General features: G+C 38.5%; 1 protein-coding gene across 1 annotated transcript in view; it reads right to left on the bottom strand.

The window, feature by feature from the left end:
- Positions 1-4,028: 4,028 nt before the first annotated feature.
- The window catches only part of LOC134798128 (hemicentin-1-like), a 512,059-nt gene continuing 491,517 nt past the window's right edge, over positions 4,029-24,570 (bottom strand). Inside the window, exons 7-9 of the mRNA XM_063770470.1 lie at positions 14,451-14,585; positions 5,944-6,160; positions 4,029-4,298 (exon numbers count right to left, since the gene is read on the bottom strand). Coding sequence (XP_063626540.1) covers positions 4,183-4,298; positions 5,944-6,160; positions 14,451-14,585 — 468 coding nt within the window. The 3' untranslated portion in view covers positions 4,029-4,182. The remainder of the gene's footprint in view (positions 4,299-5,943; positions 6,161-14,450; positions 14,586-24,570) is intronic.

Consider the following 24,570-nt stretch of genomic DNA (forward strand, 5'->3'; position numbering starts at 1 on the left):
TTATCTCAAATTATTTAATAAGTGAAACGCATTCTGAAATTGTAAATTATACGCATTTATTACCTAACTGATAGGTATGTAATATTTAAAACTTTCGCGTTTTGAACACATATTAAGTCACATTTATAGACGGATGTATCGCGAATTAATTTTATAACGTTTATTTACCGACGTTTCGACACGGGTTTCGACGTTTCAGGTGTCGAAACGTCGGTAAATAAAGATAATTAAATAAATTCGCGATAGACCCGTCTGTAAATGTGAGTTAATAATTATGATAGTTATGTAGGTATTAGGTATTTCTGCTTTACCATAATTGACTTAAATTTGAATTCATGTACCTATGCTAGAATAGAGTTACACTTTAGATTACGTGACCAATTGTATTATTTATAAATTACATTGAGCGTAACGCCACTGGTAATATTTTTGAAATATTGGAGTGGTCGTGTTATTTCGTGTTTTAATAAGATGGTTACGTTTGCTACGACAAATGGTTAAGAAAAGGCAAATAAATAACATTAATTATGACAAATATTAATTATGTAAAATTTTACCGCAGATGACCGCTATATATGTGACAAAGAGTATAGTAATATAATTTAAGTAGGTATGTTTATACATTGCAACAGTTAACCTTTTGGACGCCAATGACTGATATATCCGCACCGCAGGTCCAACGCCAACGTCCGATTAATCGGTCACAGACCACAGAGCAACATAGATCTACGTGCATATGCATAAAGTTCAATTTCAGTTTTGACACTTGGGTGACGTGGCGTCCGAGTGACAGCTTTTGTGTTTGACACGGCGACGAAAAGGTTAAACATTAATTATCGTCTCCATACGCGGCAATTGAAGGGTTAAAGTAGTTTTTTTTATTATTGTTCGATAGAAATGATAATAATATCTTTTTAGTTAATTTAGTTATGAAACAACATATATATTTACGTAGAATTACAACAATGTTAAACAATTCAATAAGCCAAATAATTTTCATCTTTTCTAATTGATATTACATTTATTGCACATTGTCTTACCTACATGTAACATAATATACAAACAAACATTATTTTACATAGATTAATATTTTAGGTTACATATTTATCCGATATTTATTAGGGACTACACTAGTAATTACAATTCGTCTATTTATGTTTAATGAGGAATAGATTTGTTAGTGCATCTAATCCTTGATTTCATTACAAAGATACCTATGTTGACTGTAAAATTCAGCATGAGCATCAGAGGGCCTACCGCGAACCAGGTCCGACGTGTTGCCTCTCTGTCGCACTTGTACATTCTTACGTAAGTGTAACGGAGGTAACACGTCGAACGTGGTTAGCGGTAGGCCCTCAGCAGTCGAATTGCTAAACAATTCTGGCCGATGTCCGTCTAAGCTGTTTCAATGTCATTTCTTTCGAAATTGATACCACGACGTGAAACCTTTTTTTTAGATTAGACTGCCAACCAATTCAACGCCAGTTTTGTGACTTGTTTTGGGTTATGGTTTATGGTGTCCGACACGGCATATCCAGATACTTGGGACCCGAGATAAACAATTTTTGTTGTAAATCGTGCGACGCTTAAAAAGTAAGTCTCGATTTAAAAATTATAGGTAAGCGGCAACTAACAGGTTAGTAAGAGAAATCACGCAATTTAAAACGGCGTGGATAATTAGAAACATGTCTTTTCGTTTTTAAAATCCCCTTGAAATGAAAAGTGTGGGATTTTTATCATGACTTATGGATTTTTATGGAAAAATTACGATTATACTGACATTTCCACATTGTTCTGTCAAAGTCGATGTAGATATAGCTTAGACGGACTCTATTTAAATTATTAACAGTAAAGTATTTAAAAAGTTTAGTTTTATTTTATTTTAGAATAGTTTGTATTTAGTTTAATGGTAATTTTAAGTTATTTTTATCTATTGTTTTTTGAGTTGTCTTTGTATCATATATATATATATATATATATATATGAAGAAATTATATCCTTTAATTATTAGTTGTATAACTAAAAAAAAACAACGGGTTGCACTCCGGGAGTGCCGGCAGAAGTGAAAACTCAACGACATTGTAACTCAAAATGTTAATAACAGCGCCATCTAGTGCAAAATGTCTGCAGCACTATGTATAATTGAGGTTAACGCCATCTAGCGTTATTTCGTCGCATTACTTGAAATCCCTAAGCACATCACTGTGAGTACTACAGTTATATTAATACCAGTTTGAGGGAAACTCACTAGATGGCATTTAAATCAAACATGAAAAACACCTTGACATTGTCCGTCACACGTGACGTCACGCAAGCGCCCTGCGCCGCCGAAACGAAACAGCAGGCTCAGGCATACATTTTCGCCGCGCGGTAGAAAGAGAGCCTTACGACTTACGCCTTACGCTGTCTCGAGTTTAACATTTTTTCCCCACCTCAAAAAGTGCACAGCGCCGCTAAAGGAGTTTTCAGTTAAAAAATTAAAAAGATGATGATTCAGCTATGGCAGTGCCGTTTATACAATACAATACAACTCTTTATTGCACACCTCAATAAAAAAAACAATACAAAACAATACAGAAATAGCACAGGCGTTTGTTTTGATATTTATTTATTCAACGTGAATTAACAGTAATCAAGGATTAGATACGCCAACATGTTACGAGATAAATAATTCGCTATTTGGTAGAAAAGTTCTTCGGAAGAAATCGAACGAGCCTTATTCGGTAAACTAGTTGGTTACAGTTGTAGAGTAAGATTGATTAGGGGTAAGTAGGTTCCGTATTTTCCTGTTGTTCCTTTACGAGTATTAGCCCAGAGAATTTTCGGTGGAGACGTAGATATCTAAGGACTGGCCTTACGGGCAATAAGAATGAGGTATGAATGGGGCAACGCGATTGGTTGATGAGTAATGGGCGGACGACGGATGCAATAAACGTCAAAATCATGTCAAACGATATACGTAATTAAAATTGGTTTAAATAAGACAACATGATTTTGACGTAGGTATATTGCATCCGTCGTCCGCCCATTATTGACGAGTTCGCATCACGCGCGCGATTGGTCGCAACTAGTTGCGTTAGACTGCACGATTGGCTCGAATTCGTGAGTGACACCGCTGAACTAATACCATTTTTAGTGCCCGTAAGGCCAGTCCTTACATATAAATATATGTCAATGCGGTGGAGAAAATTACTCATCTTTTATCAGTGAAAAATACGAAGGTAAAAGGTATATATTCACGGTACGATTTTCTCGTTTCGAATATACGATTATCGCAATACGAGAAAAAAAACATCAAAGAAATACTGGTATTGTACAGTCGGCATCAGATATATCGGAGCGGCCAAGGTGCTCACACATATCTGAACACGCCTCTATTGACAAGGCGCTAGAGTGCGTGTTTAGGCATTTTTCAGAACCTCGGCCGCTCCGATATATCTGATGGCGACTGTACCTACGACAGGCAGAGTATTCGTGCTGGACATCATTGACTTTTATCAGTTTTATCACTTCGAAAATAGTGATACATAGATTTCAAGTGTTGTACTGACCACTGTATCAGAGAAACAGCAATAAGACAGCTTGAGATTTAGCAGAAGATTAACAAATGCAGACACCTCCAGAGCTGTTCCGCAGACTGACAGAAATACAGACAGCAGTCACTATAATTGTTGTTGTAGCAGAAAAAATCTTGTTAAAATGGTAAAGGATTTTGAAAAAGGTTGACAGATGTAAGAAGCTGCCGGAATGACGGTTGTTCTGCGGAACTACGGACAGAGAAAGTAAGGTAAACATACTAATAGTGCTCGACATGGTAATGTCCAATATATGACACCTTGCTGTCACCTCTATTGACAATGACTTAAGTTTCAAGATGACATGTACTGGGACCGCGTCGAGCACCAGTACGTTTACCGTAGTTTTCAAAGGATGTTGTGCAGAAAGAATTTCATAATATGGCGTTACAAACAGAAGGGAAAACACATCTATCAAGGATTACCTTGCCCCCTGGTAAGAGCTGAGAATAACTAAAAGTGCCTAAGAAAGTTTTAAATACACTGAAATGGTCTTTAAATTCTTGGGAGATGACTATGCTGGACCTAGCTTACCCTAATCCCCCTTACTCCACAACGCTCGGTCTAACCTAAAGGACACTGTAGCCTACTCCTGCACCTCGCTCCGTCATCGCAGGCCGCACTGCAGCAGCACGGATGCCAGTAACAGCATGCACGTCACGCTCGACGCGATCCCTGTGATGGCGCTCTCGTTCCGTCGGAGGATCGCGGCCATTTTGTTGCCTGGAAATTAAGGGCGGGTTTAGAGAGAATCATCTCGGCTGTAGATTAAAATAAAAAAGTTGTGTAATTGTTATGGTAGGTTTCGGTGAAAATTTCCAGCTTCCTTAAAATGCAACGAGGTCCTCATTTTGACCATCGTAGGCTCCGAAGAACCGTCATATTAAGTCACGTAGAGGGCGGGCGCATCAGAGCGTAGATGGTTACATTGGTTACCAAGTGGTCTGACACCATAAAGTAAATCTTATGGCCCCATGGGGCCATGGCCCATGTGAGGTTGTGGGGTGCACAGTTGCACATCTCTCGACTCCATCACATCTACCAAGTCAGGTAGCCTTCATACACAACTAACACACCACTACAGATAATTATTTTCCATCGTCTTTTCACGGAAACGTACGAACATGTCTTGCTATTTCAGTTAGCCTAGGTACAAAAAGTACTGAGGATGACTGAAGTAGCATGACAAATACAAACGTGTCCGAGAAAATACGAAACAATTATGCACTACATCTGCAACATGAGGATACTTACTGCCCTCAGACACGAACACGTGTATGCTAGCCGGCTCCGTATTGCTCGCGCTGCACGTATAGTTCCCCGAATCCTTCAGTGTGGCGTCGCGCACAGTGAGCCTTAGGGCTTCCAAATACCGGACTTCTTACAATACCGGTATTAATACCGAAACTGTCTTCATCAATACCGGGATCCCGGGATCCCGGTATTGACTATGAATCGCTTAAAATTTTGAGTTTTATTAAAAAAAGGCTCACTGTAACACCAGATATGTATGTCCTTAGCTTAGGATATTAAACAATAATCGCCATCTGCAATAATTATCATTTCACCCTCCAGGTTGGCACTCATTTTATCCGCCTTGTTGACTTCACCAGTCACATGTTTAGTTCAACCTAATAAACCAGCCAACTATGTATATTCAAATTTGCCGCCAAAAATTCGTTTGCTATACTACAATTCCTTGCTCATTTCATTCTACTTTTTGATATAATTTTAAGAACTAATTATATTAATATCATATCCTGAACATCAGAATTCATCACCAAATATTTTCTAACGCATATGGCCAGATCTTGTTTAAATTAAATGAGGCCATGATGCCAGTTAAATGCATCTGACGTGTAGACGTCTTCTTGATTCAGCCGAATTTAATCATTTTAATGGATATTATACGGTATAATCGGCACATTTTCCTTGTTTTTGTAAATACCGGGATCCCGGTATTGCATTAAAAAATACCGGTATTAAAAAATGCGTTTAAATAGACGGGATCCCGGTATTTCGGGATCCCGGGATCCCGGTATTGGAAGCCCTAGTGAGCCTGCTCTGCGTACGCGCACCCGGCTCCGTCTCCACCGTTATGCCGCCGCGCGTCGCGTCGTAGTTGATCGTGCGGTCGTTGTGGTACCAGAACACGATACTTACTGCCCTCAGACACGAACACGTGTATGCTAGCCGGCTCCGTATTGCTCGCGCTGCACGTATAGTTCCCCGAATCCTTCAGTGTGGTATCGCGCACAGTGAGCCTGCTCTGTGTACGCGCACCTGGCTCCGTCTCCACCGTGATGCCGCCGCGCGTTGCGTCGTAGTTGATCATGCGGTCGTTGTGGTACCAGAACACGATACTTACTGCCCTCAGACACGAACACGTGTATGCTAGCCGGCTCCGTATTGCTCGCGCTGCACGTATAGTTCCCCGAATCCTTCAGTGTGGCGTCGCGCACAGTGAGCCTGCTCTGTGTACGCGCACCCGGCTCCGTCTCCACCGTGATGCCGCCGCGCGTCGCGTCGTAGTTGATCATGCGGTCGTTGTGGTACCAGAACACGTATTGAGGGGGTGTTGGACTCTGGAATTAGAAAAACAGTTGTCAGGGAAATCGTTTTAGCAAAAAGATCCTGTTGTAGTACCTATGCAGTACGAAAATGCTGATCCTAAATAGGTCGCTAATCAAAATAAAGTTACACATTGAATATTGTAGAGTTAAGTTTCCATACATTGTCTATGCAAGAAACAAATGTGTGTTCTATACTATTTCCTATGGGCAGTTCTTCATAGTTTAAAAAACACAGACTATATGTAAGCAGTAAGCGTAACTAAACAGAGTGTTTGAATAGTTTTGTGAAGCTACAAAACTCCCGCGGACACGACCACCATCACAAATGAAACCAGCAAAGATAAGTTTTTTTGTCTTTTATCAGTGACTGGCTACTTTTCTTTCGTGAAAATTCAACACACTTAGGTTGAGCGTTGTTTTATCTGTATCACAGAGTTCCTATGGCCACCTCATGGTGTGTATGTAAAGTTTCAGCTCAATTGTATAATGGGAATTTAGCTTGCAAGATTTGACTCGAACATACAAACATTGCAAGTTACATAAAAGTTTATGCTATATTAAAAAGGCAGTTTTTCATGAAATTCACTAGCCTAACCGAGCTCCACTGAACCACTCCTAATTAAGCGACATACTCGAACGTGTCGCGAATGGCGTGTCCGCGGCATATTGCCGTGCGTGACAATAAAACAAGCCTTTACGGCGCTCGTAAAATTCCGGCCGTAAAAGCCTACACTCACAGACATGTATTTTAATAGAAAGACTACGGCCCGTTTCGAACTTTAAGATACGTCAATTCATAGATCTAGAAACGATATGGATTAGATGTGTCAGTGTCAAAAGTGGTGATCTACTTAATCCATATCGTTCCTAGATCTAATTTGACGTAAGATCTTAAAGTTCAAATCGGGCCGATATAAGTGTTAATATAAGATCTAAGGAATCCAAGTTCGATAATTATAGTTAGACCGTAAAAAGTCTGCAGCGATTTTGATAGCCCACGCAGTGCAAGTGTCATTTTAAACGTCAAACTTCTATGAAATTATGACGTATAAATAACACTTACACTGCGTGGGCTATCAAATCCGCTGCAGACTTTTATTGGTGCGACCATAATCAAGCTGCTTCTTAATTATCATGTTAACGAGTGCTTCGTATTTGTGTTAGGAGTTCTACTGGAAAATGGGGATTCAAATTATAAATCATGAATCTATATTTTAATAGATATTCTCTTAAGATACCTACCTACTATAGACAGCTAATTTTTATTACTTTTTAGGGTTCCGTAACTCAAAAGGAAAAAACGGAACCCTTATAGGATCACTCGTGCGTCTGTCTGTCCGTCTGTCCGTCTGTCACAGCCTATTTGCTCCAAAACTACTGGACCAATTAAGTTGAAATTTGGTACACATATGGAAGTCTGTGACCCAAAGACGGACATGTAATAAAAACAAATTAATTTTAAGCTTATGGGACTCTTTTAGGGGGAATATGAGAAAATTAAATAAAACCGGGCAAGTGCGAGTCGGACTCGCGCACTAAGGGTTCCGTACCATAATGCAAAAAAAAAAAAAAACAAAAAAAAAGCAAAAAAAAAAACGGTCACCCATCCAAATACTGACCACTCCCGACGTTGCTTAACTTTGGTCAAAAATCACGTTTGTTGTATGGGAGCCCCATTTAAATCTTTATTTTATTCTGTTTTTAGTATTTGTTGTTATAGCGGCAACAGAAATACATCATCTGTGAAAATTTCAACTGTCTAGCTATCACGGTTCGTGAGATACAGCCTGGTGACAGACGGACGGACGGACAGCGAAGTCTTAGTAATAGGGTCCCGTTTTACCCTTTGGGTACGGAACCCTAAAAACAAAGTTTTGCAAACCATATCGTGTTACATATTAAATGAAAGGGCTTATTTTGAGGATCTCAAATAAATTTTTATTATAATGTTATATGAAACAGTTTAGAAGTTATATAAGAAAATAGGCAAAAAATGACCGTTCCCCCCCTTTAACTCCGATACTACTGGGTCTAAAATTAAAAAAAAATACTCATAATAGGTCTTTACCTCTAGATGACAGGAAAACCTATTAGAAATCTAGAGTCAAGCGTGAGTCGGACTTACGAAAAAAAACGCGGTTGGGCTATCTTAGGGACACAGCCGTAATGGTTTACGTGAAACTCGGTGTGGACAGCTTTTGCGAAGGCCGAAGGCCGAGCTACGAGTAGGGCCGAAGGCCCGAAGCATCCCCCAGTAGTTTTTTGAAACGCACGGCCGAAGGCCGAGTTGCGGGAGGTTACTGTTCAACCATAGAACAATTATAGTACAAGTGTTTGAATGCGAAGGTCGAAGGCCCGGAGTCTCCGACATGTGCATGCTTCCTGGGGGCCGATTTTTGAATTTCGATCGTTCGATTTCGTCACTAGAATATCGGTGAAAAACGGCGAAATGCAAATTCTTGAAATACAAGCGACAGAAATTGGGAATCTAGTGGTATTGACCACTCGTTTTCAATTTTATTAGTAAAATTTAAATGCCTAGTATTGGAGATATTATTGAACGAAATACACGAAATCGAGTGGTCGAAATTCAAAAATCGGCCCTCTGCAAAGGAGATTGTCGATTTTGTTCTATCTTTTGTTAAGCGATTGGGCCCGATACCTATAGATTACTGGAAAAACGTTTAAGAAGTCTGCAATTAAGCGTGAGCCGGACTTAAGAATAAGAATTGCGGATAAGCTCTATCAGGGCCACAACCGCAATTGATTTACGTGAAACGTGGTGTGACAGCTAGTGCGAAGGTCGAAGGCCGAGCTCTGCGTTGGGCCGAAGGCCTGAAGCATCCAAGAGAGGTGCGCCTCCACGCAAGGTCGAAGGATGAGCTTTAGGAGGTTAGTGCTCAAACAGAACATATAATTGGTTTAAGTACGAGTAGCTAAATGAGAAGGCTGAACTGCCGTATATCAGAGGGTCTACCGCGAACACCGAAGTTCGCAAATTGCGGGGATTTCTCTTTTACTCCAATGTAATTAGAGTGACAGAGCGAGATGCCAGCAATTTGCGAACTTCCAACAAAATTAAAGATAGCCAGCCGTGTGTGGAAAAATTTAATGAACAGTTGAATGTACTTATGAACTTCGCTTTGCTCGCACGTTGGAAAATGTGTGCAGTACGGAACCCTTGGGACGCGAGTTCGACTCGCACTTGACCGGTTTTTATTTGTATGATCCAATAAGTGTTTTTGGAAAATATGATCAATACAACCTACCTACTTATAGTTAGTTTTGTTAGTTCAGGATACAAAGATTTTAAACGGTATAGCGCTATCAGCAGCATTAGGTATGGTTATCTAAAATATCTAGACATTTTTTCTTGTTTCTAATCCCTAATTTTTTTTTGAAAACCAAGCGTGTTTTGCTAAGCACAACTACCGTAACTACGTGATTTATTACATGATTATTGTGTTTACAAAATGATTATAATTTTTAAGCATTTTACGATTTTGATTTTCTATTACTGATATCGATTAAAATTGAATTTATATAATCAGATTTATATATCGATTAAAATTGAATTTATATAATCAGATAGATACAAAGATTATGTATAAATGTTCACGATATTCATAGCGAATTTTTGAACTCAAAAATAATCTTTGCACGCGAAGTAAATGCATTTGCGTGATCTACTTAGACACATATCTATGCAAACGTCAACGAATTTCAATGTCCGTCTCCGTCAATCCAGTTACACATAACGCTGGCGCGACGGGGACAGGGCGATTGAATTCGGGAATAGATCGGACCCAGATTGGGGGTCGTAACGACTGGAGAAAATGGCGGAAAGTCTTTATTGTTATTTGCGAAATTTGACCTGGGAATGTTTGAATGGGAATGTTTCGTTTTATTGATTGAAATCAGGTTTTTCCGAATACATTAGCATTTTACTAGTACAATATGTAAATAGAACCCACAGACAAGACATCCTCCAGACTGAGCGTAGTAGCTCTACCCCCTCTGCCAAAAATACGGTAGTTATACTCCATTTTCGAGTCGAAAGTGTCTTTGTGTGACGTCCGTGTCTTTGAACGGACCAATCACGGCATGAGACCTCGCTCACCTCGTCCCCCGCACCCCCGTATTTTTGGCAGCATCGGTTTCATGAAATAATTGCTCTAAACTCTGTCTAGAGGATTCCTAGTGTATTATAGAACCTTATTTAGTTCTACTATTGGGTATACTTACGAATGAATCATACGCACGAAGATAATCTTTGAATTTTTACACAGATCGACCTAGTCCTTAGACCTAGTAGTAGGTTGAAATTGTTTATATCAATTCCGTTAACACCACTTCGCTGCACCGAAAATGCTATAACATTTACGATGTCTGGATATTACACAGCCGAGAGGTTAAACTCATCTAACTCTACCTGTCACCATGCTGTGAAATGGTAGCTACTCGTAGCTATCTGGGTTTAGAAATCTGTTGTATGTGTTGCAATATTGTTATTTACTATCACCACGGGTGCGTAAATTAGAAAGGGACAGCATGATTCGACCCTGAACCGCTGTCAAACTTCGGTTTTGTAGGAAGTTTCCTTTCTGTACGGTGGTACTATTATTTATTCTGTGCTATCACCAATGTTAACACTGCCCTTGACGCCTACTTTTTATTTTTCACCCACCCACTTAAGCATTAAGCTAACAGCGCTTATTTAGTGTTTATCGCAAACTTAGCACGTCAGCTTTTTAGGCGTAGCTCGTTCAAACGATAATTTATAGGTTGGTTTGTTAGGATTTATATTGCTAAATAATATTGAATAATTTAGCGCTCTAGATTGATTTGTTATATCCTATAAGCTTTTTTCGTCCTATTTAATCTAACTGCCTGGAATTGGTATCATTTAAATTACAAGGTAGTCATATTTTACGAGGTGAGTATATATTAGGTAGCAACTTTTACCTTAGCCAAAGAGAATTTAGTATAAAGTAGTATTCTCAAAGTAAGTTTTGGAGCACATTCCATATTTAGGGAGCTAGCGAAGCGTCTCAATGATGCTACGGGTGACCAGAGGGCTGGGTACTTCCTCGCTCAGCGAATCGGCATTGCCATTCAGCGCGGCAATGCCACCAGCCTTCTGGGCACCCTACCATCCGGGCGCGGAGCTAGCTCCCATTTTTTATTTGTAAATATGTGTATATAGTTGTTAGAGTTTAGTTTTGGTTTTAATTTTAATGTTTAGTTTAATTATTTTGTTAATACTGTTGTTTTTTGTTAATAAAAAGGTATTAGTTTTGTAGTCACAGTAATTTTACTGCCGTGTTTCGACACTGGATTAAAACTTTTAGAACGCCATTTGACTTTGATCCTTGTTTTTTCACTGATATGTGATAATGATAAAATTGTTAAATATCAACCGGTGTCGCCATCACCCGATATATATACCTACTTATCTCTTCGAGAGTAAATTTTTAAAATCGGGAGTAAGGCCTCATTTAGGTGGTGCGAGAACTCGCATGCGAGTTTCATTACATTGCGGTTTTTTATCGGTCAGTTGAATTGGACGTAACCAACAGTCCGCAATGTAACTAAAATCGCATGCGAGTTCGCGCGCCGTCTAAATCAGCCCTAAATGTGGTTGGCCCATAGTAAAAGTTGTTGCTTATATTCACCTCAGAGCTGAAACGGGTAGGTATCTAGAAATGTCCAATCTAACTCGTAAATGACGTGGAGCCTGGCCGAGTGCTAAACTAAACTGGGTCAAATTTACTTTCAGCTCGGCACTGCATTTATCCCGCAGCGTCAGTGAAATTCGTGCTATGCTGCTGCTTTTGTATAGGTACCTATGTTTAGAAGTTTATTATGAATCTGTTTATTGTAATGTATGTCAGAAAATAATAAGTAGAAGTGCACCAATATCCGCTTATGCATAACAGCCATAACAACAGACCGGCTCGCATTGACGTATATATCCCAGGACTGGCCTTACGGGTAGGGCTTGCAATTCGAATATTCGAATATTCGAATATGTCGAATATTCGACCTGTTTTGATATTCGAATATTCGGCCGCTCAGGTTTCGAATATTCGAATATTTTTTATTACTAGGTAAAATCTATTTTCATCCGTTATAGTTACAGTTTCTGTGTATTTTGCCGGGTATTAACAGTGAATGAGGAACCGTAGGTACCCAAATGCGAAGGAAATAATGTTTTTACTGTATTCCTCTCAATAGGCTTCGTGAATACAGTTAAACCTAAGAACCTAACTCAATTTCAAAGGAAACGAAATCAAAAAGTATGTTTTATTACGGTGCGGCTAATGCTTTTTCTAGGTACAAGTAACTTTACGTAAGTTTTAAGATAAAGGGTAATTTTGTTTATTGAGTAAAAGCGTACCTTAAGCGAATATTCGAAGTCTAAACCTTGCCCTTTATCGCAATTCACAAATTTGATCATACCAAACCTACCGAACTAGGTAATCTAACCATGCACCTTTAGCTAACGAATGATCCACCCCGTAGTCAGCCAACTTTTTCCCTTAAATATTCCAATACCAATTATATAACTTATTATATAACAGCCGACCATTAGGAATCAAAACTAAACTTGCCAAGACTAATAAAGTCAATAAAGATTCAAAATACAATGGAATTAAAGGCCATTTTACAGGCTTCTTAACGACAAGAAGTTAATTTAAATCAGAAAATGATTAGTGATTACCTACTAAAATGTTTTCTCTCTTACATACGTGTTTGGATGGTTAAAGTTATATTAATTCACGCAACTACGCATTTATAATAAAAAGTTTTATCAAGAAATATTGAAAATGTCTAATTTTTGCGTTTTAGGTACTTACTTGCTTTTATAAACGTGGGTATTTCAGAGTAGGATGATAAAATCTAGTCAATAAGTGGATTTCTGCAAAATATCATTAATTTTAGCAATATGTGAAAAAAGCTTTTGAATAAAACGATAATAAACCGATTTTTCGTTCCTTTTCTTATTTTTTTTAAATATTCGAATAATTATTCGAATATTCGAATATCTCGTCAGAAAAAGTCGAATATTCGAATACCTGAAAGTTTCGAATATTTGCAAGCCCTACTTACGGGCAATAAGATTGGGGCATGAATGGGGCCAGTACAGCGGTGTGACAAGGCTACAACGCGATTGGTTGATGAGTTCGCATTACGCACGCGATTGGTTGATGAGTTCGCATCACGCGCGCGATTGGTCGCAACTAGTTGCGTTAGGATGCGCGATTGGCTCGAATTCGTGAGTGACACCGCTGAACTAGTACCATTTTTAGTGCCCATAAGGCCAATCCTTAGATATAATACGTCAATGCCGGCTAGCACGTGTTGCGTTCTCGCGAGCGAGTCCATACCGCCTACTTGAAGTCCACGTTGAAGTCGCGCGCGAGAACGCAACTCAAGCAGAGCCGGATTGCGTAATAAAATACAAGCTAATACTATTAGTGATTTAATATCCAAAATGTGAAATAGGACGTTAAATAATGCTTTCATGAAGTGGGTCACATTTTTCGGAAATTTGATAAAATTCATTGAATCGTGTATGCATGGGTATGGGTGTATATAAATGTTTTATAACTTTAAAGCCGTTATTTGCTTGCATCGCTTTGATGGCGTGTAGCAATGTAAATATTTGTACATTGTAATCAATCAACAAGTCGCGGAATAGTTATACATAAATGCTTCGTTTATGAACTTAACGTACAATCTAACTCTCATAACAGTGAATCCCCTTCGTAAATAACGTGGAGCCCAATTATGACTTTATTTCTGAAACTGTTACCGATTTGATCTGTCCGCTGTCAAAAGTGTGATTTTAGTATATATTCGTATGCATGTATGTATGTATATATGTACCTATATTATTAATAACTCAAAGTCGCTCAACGAGCTATGGAGAGGGCTATGCTCGGAGTTTCTCTGCATGATCGAATCAGAAATGAGGAGATCCGTAGACGAACTAAAGTCACCGACATAGCCCACCGGATTAGCAAGTCGAAGTGGCAATGGGCAGGCCACATTGCACGCAGAGAAGATGGCCGATGGGGTCGAAAAGTGCTCGAGTGGAGACACGGACGGCAAGCGCAGCGTAGGACGTCCACCCACAAGATGGACAGACGACCTTGTTAACGCCGCCGGAGGACGCTGGATGCGGGTCGCTTCCAACCGGTACGAATGGAGGTCCAAGGGGGAGGTCTATGTTCAGCAGTGGACGTCTTATGGCTGAGATGATGATGATGATATTATTAATATTAATGAAACTGACCTTCTCAACGATGCATATGAGGTGTATGACGCTGCCCATATCCACGTGATGCTCTCCCGAGCCAAGTATGAAGGCTTCGGGCACCACTATTTGAAGCCGCACGTAGTGTGACACGATGCCCGTTCGAGTCGACACCTGGAACAATTAATTAAATACATTTTTCATTTCATTTATTTCATAATTAAAATAATACATAAACTAAACATAAAACTAATTAAAAACTAAACTTAAATATAAATATAAACTAAATAAGTATAAAAAATAGCATCTTAGCCGCACAATACGGTCGGCAGGAGCGGCTGCTGAGCACGCGGCGTCCCTTAAAAAAGCTAAATTCTCGGCGCTAAGCGGGTACTTATTCGTCCCCCTCGCTGTCGAGACCTCAGGCTGCTGGTGCGCTGAGGGTATGTCCTTCCTCCGGGAGCTGGGTCGTCGCCTGCTAGAAAGAGGCCTTGACCCCCGCTCCGGGTTTTTCCTGATGCAAAGGCTGTCCATCGCAGTCCAACGCGGCAACGCAGCGAGCGTGATGGGCACCTTTGCGTCGGGGGCAGCCCGGGACGGGCTTCAGTAGGCAATTTTTTATACTTATTTAGTTTATATTTATATTTAAGTTTAGTTTTTAATTAGTTTTATGTTTAGTTTATGTATTATTTTAATTATTAAATACATTAGTTACTTCTATACCAGACAGATTGACATAAGATACCAGATTAGACCTAATACCTGTTGATATTAAGACTTCTGCCTCTGACCACGAACGTAACATCCCGTTCTTACTGCGTTCGAGCGCCAAACTACCTTTCATCCCTTGGTTAACAATCTACTAATCATAAGATTAACTATTGGAATTTCGCATAACTTACTAAGGTGTAATTCCGAAAGGCAAAAACGCTAACAAAGTGTCGGATAATTCCGTAAAGGGACTCATACAACGGAATAGGAGTGTTTATTAAATGATTTTTAGGATTACCCAATATCTGATCCATAGAACGTCTAGTTGTGCAAGGAAGAGTGGGAGGTGACAGGGCTAGAGGAAGATCGCCAATGAGATGGACTGACCAAATCAAAGCCAGTGTGTCGGTCACAGTAAGCGAATGCTCACGGAAAGCAGCTCTACGGGAGGAATGGCGACGTGTCGTTAAACGAGTCGCTCAAAAGTCTACATAATGGCCATAACCACTCTGTCAAGAGTGTAACGAAGAAGAAGAAGAATAATGTTTAATTAAGAGATCTTGAGGTTTATCTTAACAATCCGGATTTGTAGGTACATGAATTAGTTTACAACAGTAACAGACTATTGAAATCTAACATAAATAAGGAAGACGAAGCAATGTAACTCTGTAAACTCCGAGAAATACGTCGCGCTCGCCCGAGGCAACTCCAACTCCGACAACTCCTAAGTATAATTCGTGTTAAGTTTTCAAATTTGAATCTTAACACTACGAGTATACACGATTCTCTTAGTACTACAATGTACAATTCCGTTCTAAATATACTACAACTATAATATAACAAGAATAAGTATAAGTAACTCTGTCTGTCTATGCGGGTTACCTCTTCACGATATAAATTGCATCAGGTGGTCTAGCATGAGTTGCATTTTCGCGCGCGAGTCCATACTTGAAGTCGCGCAAGATGTATTGAGTCGCGCGCGAGAACGTAACTCATGCTGCACGGCTAGCACATGACGGTCGCGACAGTCGACAGGCGAGAAAACGCCGCGACATAGAGCTTTCTCGCGAATCGGTAGCATAAGATCCGCGCGACGACCCGCTGTCTCGCGGACAAATGTAAAAGCGGCATAATTTTGTCGTTTGACAGTTCCACGCGGGATACTCTTGAAATTCGTAGCACAAGTGCACTATGTGAGACAAAATGTCTAATATATAATTGACCGGAGCGTAGCGAAGGTCTACGTTTCGACTGGAGCATTTTGCTTTTGTATGTCCGGATGTTCTCCTCTACAGGTCGCAATTCTTAACCGAATCTCGTGAAATTTTGTGACTGGATTCTATGTCTAAATATTTTTTTTTGTCCGTCCGGATTTTTGAATTTTTTTAAAATGGCGGAGTCGTGATAGCTCGCGCCTAAACAAATAGTGGTATCGGTACCACCCAACAAACAAAAATTCCTCCTGTAGTGGCTTAAAATGCCAAAAATAATATTCTTATATGAATCATATTATCACTAATAAGGGTGCATTTGGCCACAAATTATAAGGACAATTACCTTATATCCCCCTTGTAGTTGCTTTATTGTAAGCTTTCTTAATCTTGTACGTGCTTTATTATGACACGCAACAAGGAAGTCCAACTTATAATGGCAAGGAAAGTGCTCTTAAAAAGCTAATATACTTATACAAATCATATTGAAAGCATTAATAAGGGTATTAGCCCTTATACACGTTTTGTTATCATCAGATTTAAGGGAGTAAAACTCATAACGGCAAAACAGAGGCTCTTAAAAAGTCTTTGGGATTTATAACTGTGCGTTTATGACTCTGCAATAGGTATTTTTTTCTTAGTGGTTTACTTTTTTTGTAACAGTTTGACAATAAATTTACAAGTGTCATCCATTTTGCTGAAATGAAATTGAATTTTTATATATAGAAATATAGATTACCCGAATATTTGCATATTTATTATGAAAACTGTGTGGGAATTTAATTTCATGATAAAATGTGATATGCAGTGTGTTGTATTATCAACGCGCCCTTGTATTTAAGCGGTTTTGTGCTAAAAATGTGGTTAATTATTTTGTCATGTTTTGAGCAAGGCCATTATAAGAGCAAAAGGAATTAGCACATCGTCTACAAATACTCTATGAGAGTTAAAACTTTATAATAGCAACAGGTGTTGCTTATGATTCGCCATTTTACATATAGTTAGGGTTCCTTTCTCACAAGTGAAATCCCATGCCTATCTATGTACTCATGTAAATTTTCCATGTCTGCATATTATACAATGGTAGTATTTCGCGGAAGTTGTCAAATTTTTAAAATCAAGAGATCTCAATTTACATAACATGAGATGGCCATGGAACTGGACACATTTTATACAAAAAAAAAGTTATAATTATTGTAGACATCCAACTCATCCAAATTTACCATTACACGTTGTGATTGGTCGTGAATACATAAAAATTTAGCAACAATTGCAACAAGACGACCGGTCTGGCCTAGTGGGTAGTAACCCTGCCTGCGAAGCCGATGGTCCTGGGTTCGAATCCCGCTAAGGGCATTTATTTGTGTGAAGAATACATTTATTTGTTTCTGAGTCATGGTTGTTTTCTATGTACATATAAGTATGTTTATATCGTCGCCTAGTACCCATAGCTAGCTATGGGTATGGGTATAAGCTATGCTTAGTTTGGGGCTAGGACCGGCTAGGTCAATCTGTGTAAAATGTCCCATATATATTTATATTTAACTTACTTTCATTTTCTGTCAAAATTGTAAAGAGAAACAAAATACTCATGTTCCATAAAATGATCCTCTACGGAACCACTGCTGATAATTTGGTATCAGATTGTTCCAGAATTTTTTTTTTGTCGGATAGGTATCTAATAACATGCTCCTATGAGTCAAAAAGCGTCATAGTTATCTTGTGCATTACCTTTATAAGAATAATTGGCCACATTAAAAGCCTTTACACTGCTTTGAATATTATACAGCTAAAAAGCAATGTAACCAGCCTCTATAAGAACAAAATATTTTGAACCCTTATTGTAGCCATATTAATTGGATTTATTAACGTGTACATGGCCAAATTATAAGAATAAAAGTAATATTAGCCAAATCTTCTTATAATGAGCCTCTATAAGAACAAAATATTTTGCACCCTTATTGTAGCCATATTTATTATTTATTTATTTATTTATTTATTAACATAAAAGTATACAGCTTATACAAATACAATGTCCCACAAAACAGTTTACACGGTTTGACTGTGGGATCTTGCAGTCTCTACTCTCTTATATTACATTAAAGTTTACATCTGTCATTACTAATAATTACTAAACGCGATTTACGAGGTAACTACGCAGCTTTTTACCAAATTTTACTTTATTGGCTTCCTGTCTGATGTCAGAGGGCAGGCTGTTGAGTATGTAGGGAAGGCTGTTATGAAGACATCTATCGCCGTAGTAATTAGTAACCCTCGGCACAACAAACTTGCCCGCAGACACCGACCTGGTTCCACAAACATCGTTACGGTATAACTGGGTATGCTCTCGACTGCCATGATTGTTGTACAAAATTAAATATTTATGCTTAAGGCTCACCGGAAGAATTTCTATAGTCTTTTTTATTTTTATCTCTAGTTTTATTATTAACTAACAGTTTTAGGAATCTAACTTGCATACATTAATTGGATATATTAACGTGTACATGGCCAAATTATAAGAATAAAGGTAATATTAGCCAAATCTTCTTATAATGAGCCGTTAAAAGGTACCTTGACATAATGAATGCTATTTTAAAACAACTATGAGTGTTTAACCCTTATAGATTTAATTTTATAAGGATATTTTGTTTGTTGGGCATACGAGTGTTTTCTTTTTGAGATATGTTTATAGATTAAATGGCCAAAATTCAGAAAATTTATTTCGCTGGTTTCGGAGGTATTGAGATATTTAATTTTAACTAATTTTAATTTGAGGAGTAGCTAAATTTCGTCAACCCATCTAAGAACTATTTGGGTCAGTTTGTAAACGTTCGCTTTTTCTGTTTGCACAGAGGGTCTGGGTTCGATCCCCAGTAATTGTATGCTGGGATATTATAACTTTTTGTATGTTTTACACATAAATTTCGTATTGTTTTTTTTAATTTACTATATTTAAAGCTCTTAGCACCATGTTATTTAAAGCTCTGCTCGCGAGGTCTACAGCTCACAGAGCCACTAGTAATAGTTTTTATGGAAGTACACATTTTACGCAGACGAACTCGTGGGCAGAAGCTGTGTGAATATAAATTAATTTTGATCGCAAATTGCGCCTTAACTCGAAGAGGCTCTAACCGAGCGGGAAATTGAGGTATTTTTGTTCTTTGCGAAGGAATAATAACGGTTAATTGTGAAAGCAATTTATCATTTTCTCCCCAGGGTGAGTGTTGATACAAATATCCGCCGCGGGGAACGAAGTCATAGGCAAATAAGAAAATATTATCTTAAGCATCAGTCAGCCGGCGGTATTATAGGTACTTATAATATAAGTTTACGTGTTTAACTTTGCGTTCGCCTGTTTGGTATTAAGGTCGGTATATCTACATACAGACATTGAACGTGCCAGTAACGTGCCGTTGCAGACAAAATAATATTTTTATCATCGGAAAGGCTTACTTTGCACTTCAAAAACTGATAACAAAGTTGCATTTTATTCACATGTGAGGCAAAGTAATCAAATGCAAATTTTGAGTTGTTTTCTTATGTTTGCTGGTAGAATTAACTTTTAAATGATGATTTTGGATGATAAATATTTAATAACATTCATTCGGATTTGATTTGGTTTGATTTTGTTTGATATTTTACATTTAATATTTGCTTCGGGTTGGTGTGGTGAAAAATTTTGTGTTTCACTCGGGGGCAAATTTTGTTTAACCCTCGTGCTTTGAAACCGTCGCAACGCTCAAGATTCCATTATTCGAATAACTCGCTACGCTCGTGGTTCAATTTTGGAATCTTTCGCTTGCTCGGGTATCAATATTAGCACGAGCGGTTAAACAACAACTTTGCCCCCTTGTAAAACAAATAACCATTTATACAGTGTCTATAAACGTATTTATATCTATCGGTACATGGCCGCGCAGACGCCGACAGACACGGCACATGTCTGGCACCCTCAATGTCTGTATTATAAACGGACCTTTAACGTAGGCATATTATTTCGTCTGAAAGGGTAGGTACTTGAAATACACTTTCTTCTCAGAGAGCTCCTTCAAAAATGAAACCTAAAGTTCTTCTCAGGCAGAAAGCTAAAATGAAGCTGCCGGAATAAAATACCAAGATGCAAATTTGAACTTACATTCCAATATCAGAATGATGTCATATTGTTATCATTCGTGAATTTTGCTCGTACTTGTACAGACAGCAACACTCTGTCCATCGGTGGACCTTATGCCTTTGTAATAAGGTTTACGATCTGTCAGTTAACAGTGTGGGCGATGGTACTAAATATGTGTGTCGTGAATGTCTGAAATACTGTGAGTGGATGGATGAATGATACTTTTTTAGTGTTCCGTACAAACTTTGTTCACGGAACACTTATGGGATCACTTCGGTCTTGCAAATCAGTTAATTTGATTTATTTTCTTTTCTATTGTTTGATCTTATTGTTTGACATGAAATTGTAATATTATTACCTAGTTGCTTAAAAACCACTTGACATATTTTTAATTTATATTATTTGCGTGACTAAATTATAATTCAATAATTATGTACTATTTTTGCTATTTGCATATATTTGCCAGCGCTTTGGTGCGAACTGTAATGCTGTGTAAATAAATATATTATAATAAATAAAATATAAAAAAAAAATATTAGCAGTCGTTGCTCGTTTCGGCTTGGCTCTGCCGATACCTTTAAAACACGACAACAATTTTTTCGCTCTTATTGCGTAGATATAAAGCTTTTTTCTACATGGACTATTGCCGATTCCGCGTCCATATACCTACGATGTTTAATTATATATAATTGAAGCATAATTAAACGAGGCTTCCTAAAAATATTATTAAATTGAAAGAAGAGAAAATTAATTAAACAATATTGCACAATAGCATTTACATGACTAATAAAATCAATGAAAACCAGGCAAAAAGGTCACGAAAATCTGAAACGTCAAACCCACTTCTATTAAACAAGCCCACGGTACATCCCATCTCACAGGCTGCTATCTGTCGCCTATATATCTAGCTAGGACATATTTTTTCTAGGCAGGTTTGAGCCAATTTCCTGGCCCCATTTTTCACGTGAGATAAGCATTGACACCGTTAGGTAAAGGGGGCTAACTGACAAAATACTGTTTTGGATAGAAAGTCGAGATGCATGGTTGGTGACAGATTTTACCGTGCATCGTATTGTGGGTAGGAATTATTTATATATATTTCATCAAAGAAGATTATAAGTGGCTAAAACAACAAGTAATAATCGGATTCCTAATCTTGAAGCCGGGAAGCCTCTGGGGAGCCTCCTACTCTGCGGTCGTCGGATCAGCAGGTCCCTCCTGCCGCCGTAGTTTTAAACCGTCTATTTACACCCTGGAATGTACATCGTCCAGCTTTATGTCCACGTATTAATTGGCCGCTCGGTATTAACCCCAACGATGACGCTAAGCAAGCAAGGGAGTAGCGGAAAGTAGATGGTGGATGTTCATAACCAGAACGGAGTTACAGCGGTTAAGTGATTTGGCAAGTAGGTACCAAAAGCAGAGTGCAAGATTAGGAATTCGGATTGTATTCAAACTTATCGGCAGGCTCTGTCAATGTTAGCCCAGTAACAACTAATTTAAGCGACCACCTTGCAATCAAAGCGGAAGTGCGATTACGAAACAGTAAAATGGTAAACAACATCCATACATATTGTAGGCATTTCTCCGAATGCAACCAGGTAACCTTTGCCGATGCTATTCTTAGTGTTGACTGGATGGAAATAGTTGCTAAAAACACTAATGCTGAAGAACTAACTACAGCCATTTTAAATATAATAGTGAATAAATATGAAGTTAGTTTCCCCCTTAGAAAGCGAAACATTAGGAACACAACGGAGTCGTGGATTACAACATTTACAACGGAAGTGAAACTGTACAAATCATTGTTATTTGACATGATAGAAATAAGAGATAGGCAGCCCAATAATGAATTAATTGATGCCATTATAACGAATATGCGACTACACTATAACAACTTGGTAAAAAATAGCAAATCTAGTCACTACAATAAATTAATAAAATCCAGCGATAATGTATCTAAAACTTTGTGGTCAGTAATAAACAAGGAACGTGGAAAAAACAACAGTCTTGCGTTAGATGTCGCAGATATTATTTTAGATGATGATGGATCGGAGTTCCCCAGCAAGAAAGACGCCATGAATGCGATTAATTGTAGGTTTTTGAGCGCTGCAACAGCGTGTGGGGCGCCGAGCCCCGATATTGCGTGCGCGCTGCGCGAATTGCGTGCCGTTCGACCAGCAGCAACAAGAACCCTCTCTCTTCAGCCATTTACTGCTGATGACGTTCATCGTCTTATAACAACAACAATACCACCAAAAGCCTCAAAGGATGTGTATGGCATAAGCATGAAGTTATTAAGACTAGCCCCAATCCCGCTTGCGTTTGCTATGGCACAACTTTTCAACCGCTGCATAGAGGAGGGCATTATGCCCCCTTTGCTCATGACTAGCAAAGTTGCTCCGATTTTCAAAGGCAAAGGTAAGAGAAAAAATATGGATGGATACCGGCCTATTTCTATCATCCCAGCGGTATCGAAAGTTCTTGAGAGTGGCCTGAGTAGCCGACTTTCCAACTTCCTGGTCGCTACGAACGCGCTATCTGAACGTCAGTATGCGTACCGTACAGGGCATTCGACGAATTCTCTAACTCGGTCAACAGCAAGTCGCAATCTTGTGCTGTGACCTTTCCAAGGCCTTTGATGTTGCAGACCATGCTGTGATAGCGGCAAAGCTGCAGCATTACGGCATTCACGGCTCAACGCTGTCTCTATTCACTAGCCTACTCAGAAATAGATCCCAAATTGTAGTAGGTGACGGCGGAAAGATAAGATCGGATCCTTTGGAAGCGACGATGGGTGTTGCGCAGGGATCATCTGTATCAAATATCCTCTTTTCCCTACTCCTCAATGACCTACCCGAGTCGATTCAGGCCGCCGAAACTCTAATGTACGCCGATGACGTTGCCGCGATCGTTACAGCGCCTACCACGGTTTAGAGCAATGACTGAACATCGCGGCAGCACAGCTATCTCGGTGGTTCGCATTGAACGGGCTAGCCTTAAATCTAAAAAAGACGCACTTCTTGCACTTCAATTTGTCGGGTCGCAGTACGAGGCTACTGAGAGTCCAGTTGATGGAAAAATGCTTGAGCAAACCACCTCCACCACTATAGATAGGAAACTTGTAGGAATTAGTAAGAAATTAAAGAAGTCAAATAAATTAACTCATGTAATGGGACCTACTGTCTATAATAAACTGCCACAAAACGTTATTGACGCACCAAGTTTGTGCAACTTTAAGCACCGTTTAAAGAACTGGCTCGTCGATCACCCGTTCTACACCTACGGGGAGTTCATGATGCATACAGGGTCAGTGCCTATCTGAGCCGTATTGTAGTCAGTAACTATAAATATACTAAACTTTTATTTATTAAATGTATAATATTAATTTTACCTCATTTGACATTAAATATTTCTGTTGACTAATTTAAAATTGTAATTCTTAATCTTAAAATCGTATCACATTTACTTTTATATTAATTTTAAATGTAATTTTTGACTTTTATTTTTATACCTACTATTTTAAATTTTGATCTCAATATTATTTAGACATGTAAATCGGCTTTGTTTTTAATATTAATTGTAATTTAATTATTGATCTTAATTTTAAATTTTCAATCTTTATTCTTGATCTCAATTTTAATTTTAAACTATGTCTAATTTTAATTCATAGAAATAGAAATAGAAATAGAAAATATTTATTTGGCATAAAAACATACATTAGGTACCTACAGCAAATTAAATAAGTACAAAAAAAAACGTACACCAAATAGGATGCCGCTCAGCATAAGCAGTGTCTGTAAGACACGGCGCTGGTTTTCAGGGCACCCAAAATTAAAACTAAAACTTAAAACTAATACAGAAACAGATAGAAACAGAACACGGGTAAGAAAGAAGGAGAGAGAGAGAGAGAGAGAGAGAGACCACATTTATTTCTCATAGTAGTCATAGTTCACAAATAAGTTTTTTTTTTTTGTTTTTTTTTTAATATGTCCGCTTAGTTATAACTGGTTATAAACTTTGTTGGGTTGCGAGTAAATACTGTTTTAGGTTGCACTTAAAAGAGATAACGGATTTGCAGTTTTTGATTGGTGGCGGTAAATTGTTCCAACATTTCGTTGCA

This window comes from Cydia splendana, chromosome 16, assembly GCF_910591565.1.
Source record: "Cydia splendana chromosome 16, ilCydSple1.2, whole genome shotgun sequence".
Lineage (NCBI taxonomy): Eukaryota > Metazoa > Arthropoda > Insecta > Lepidoptera > Tortricidae > Cydia > Cydia splendana.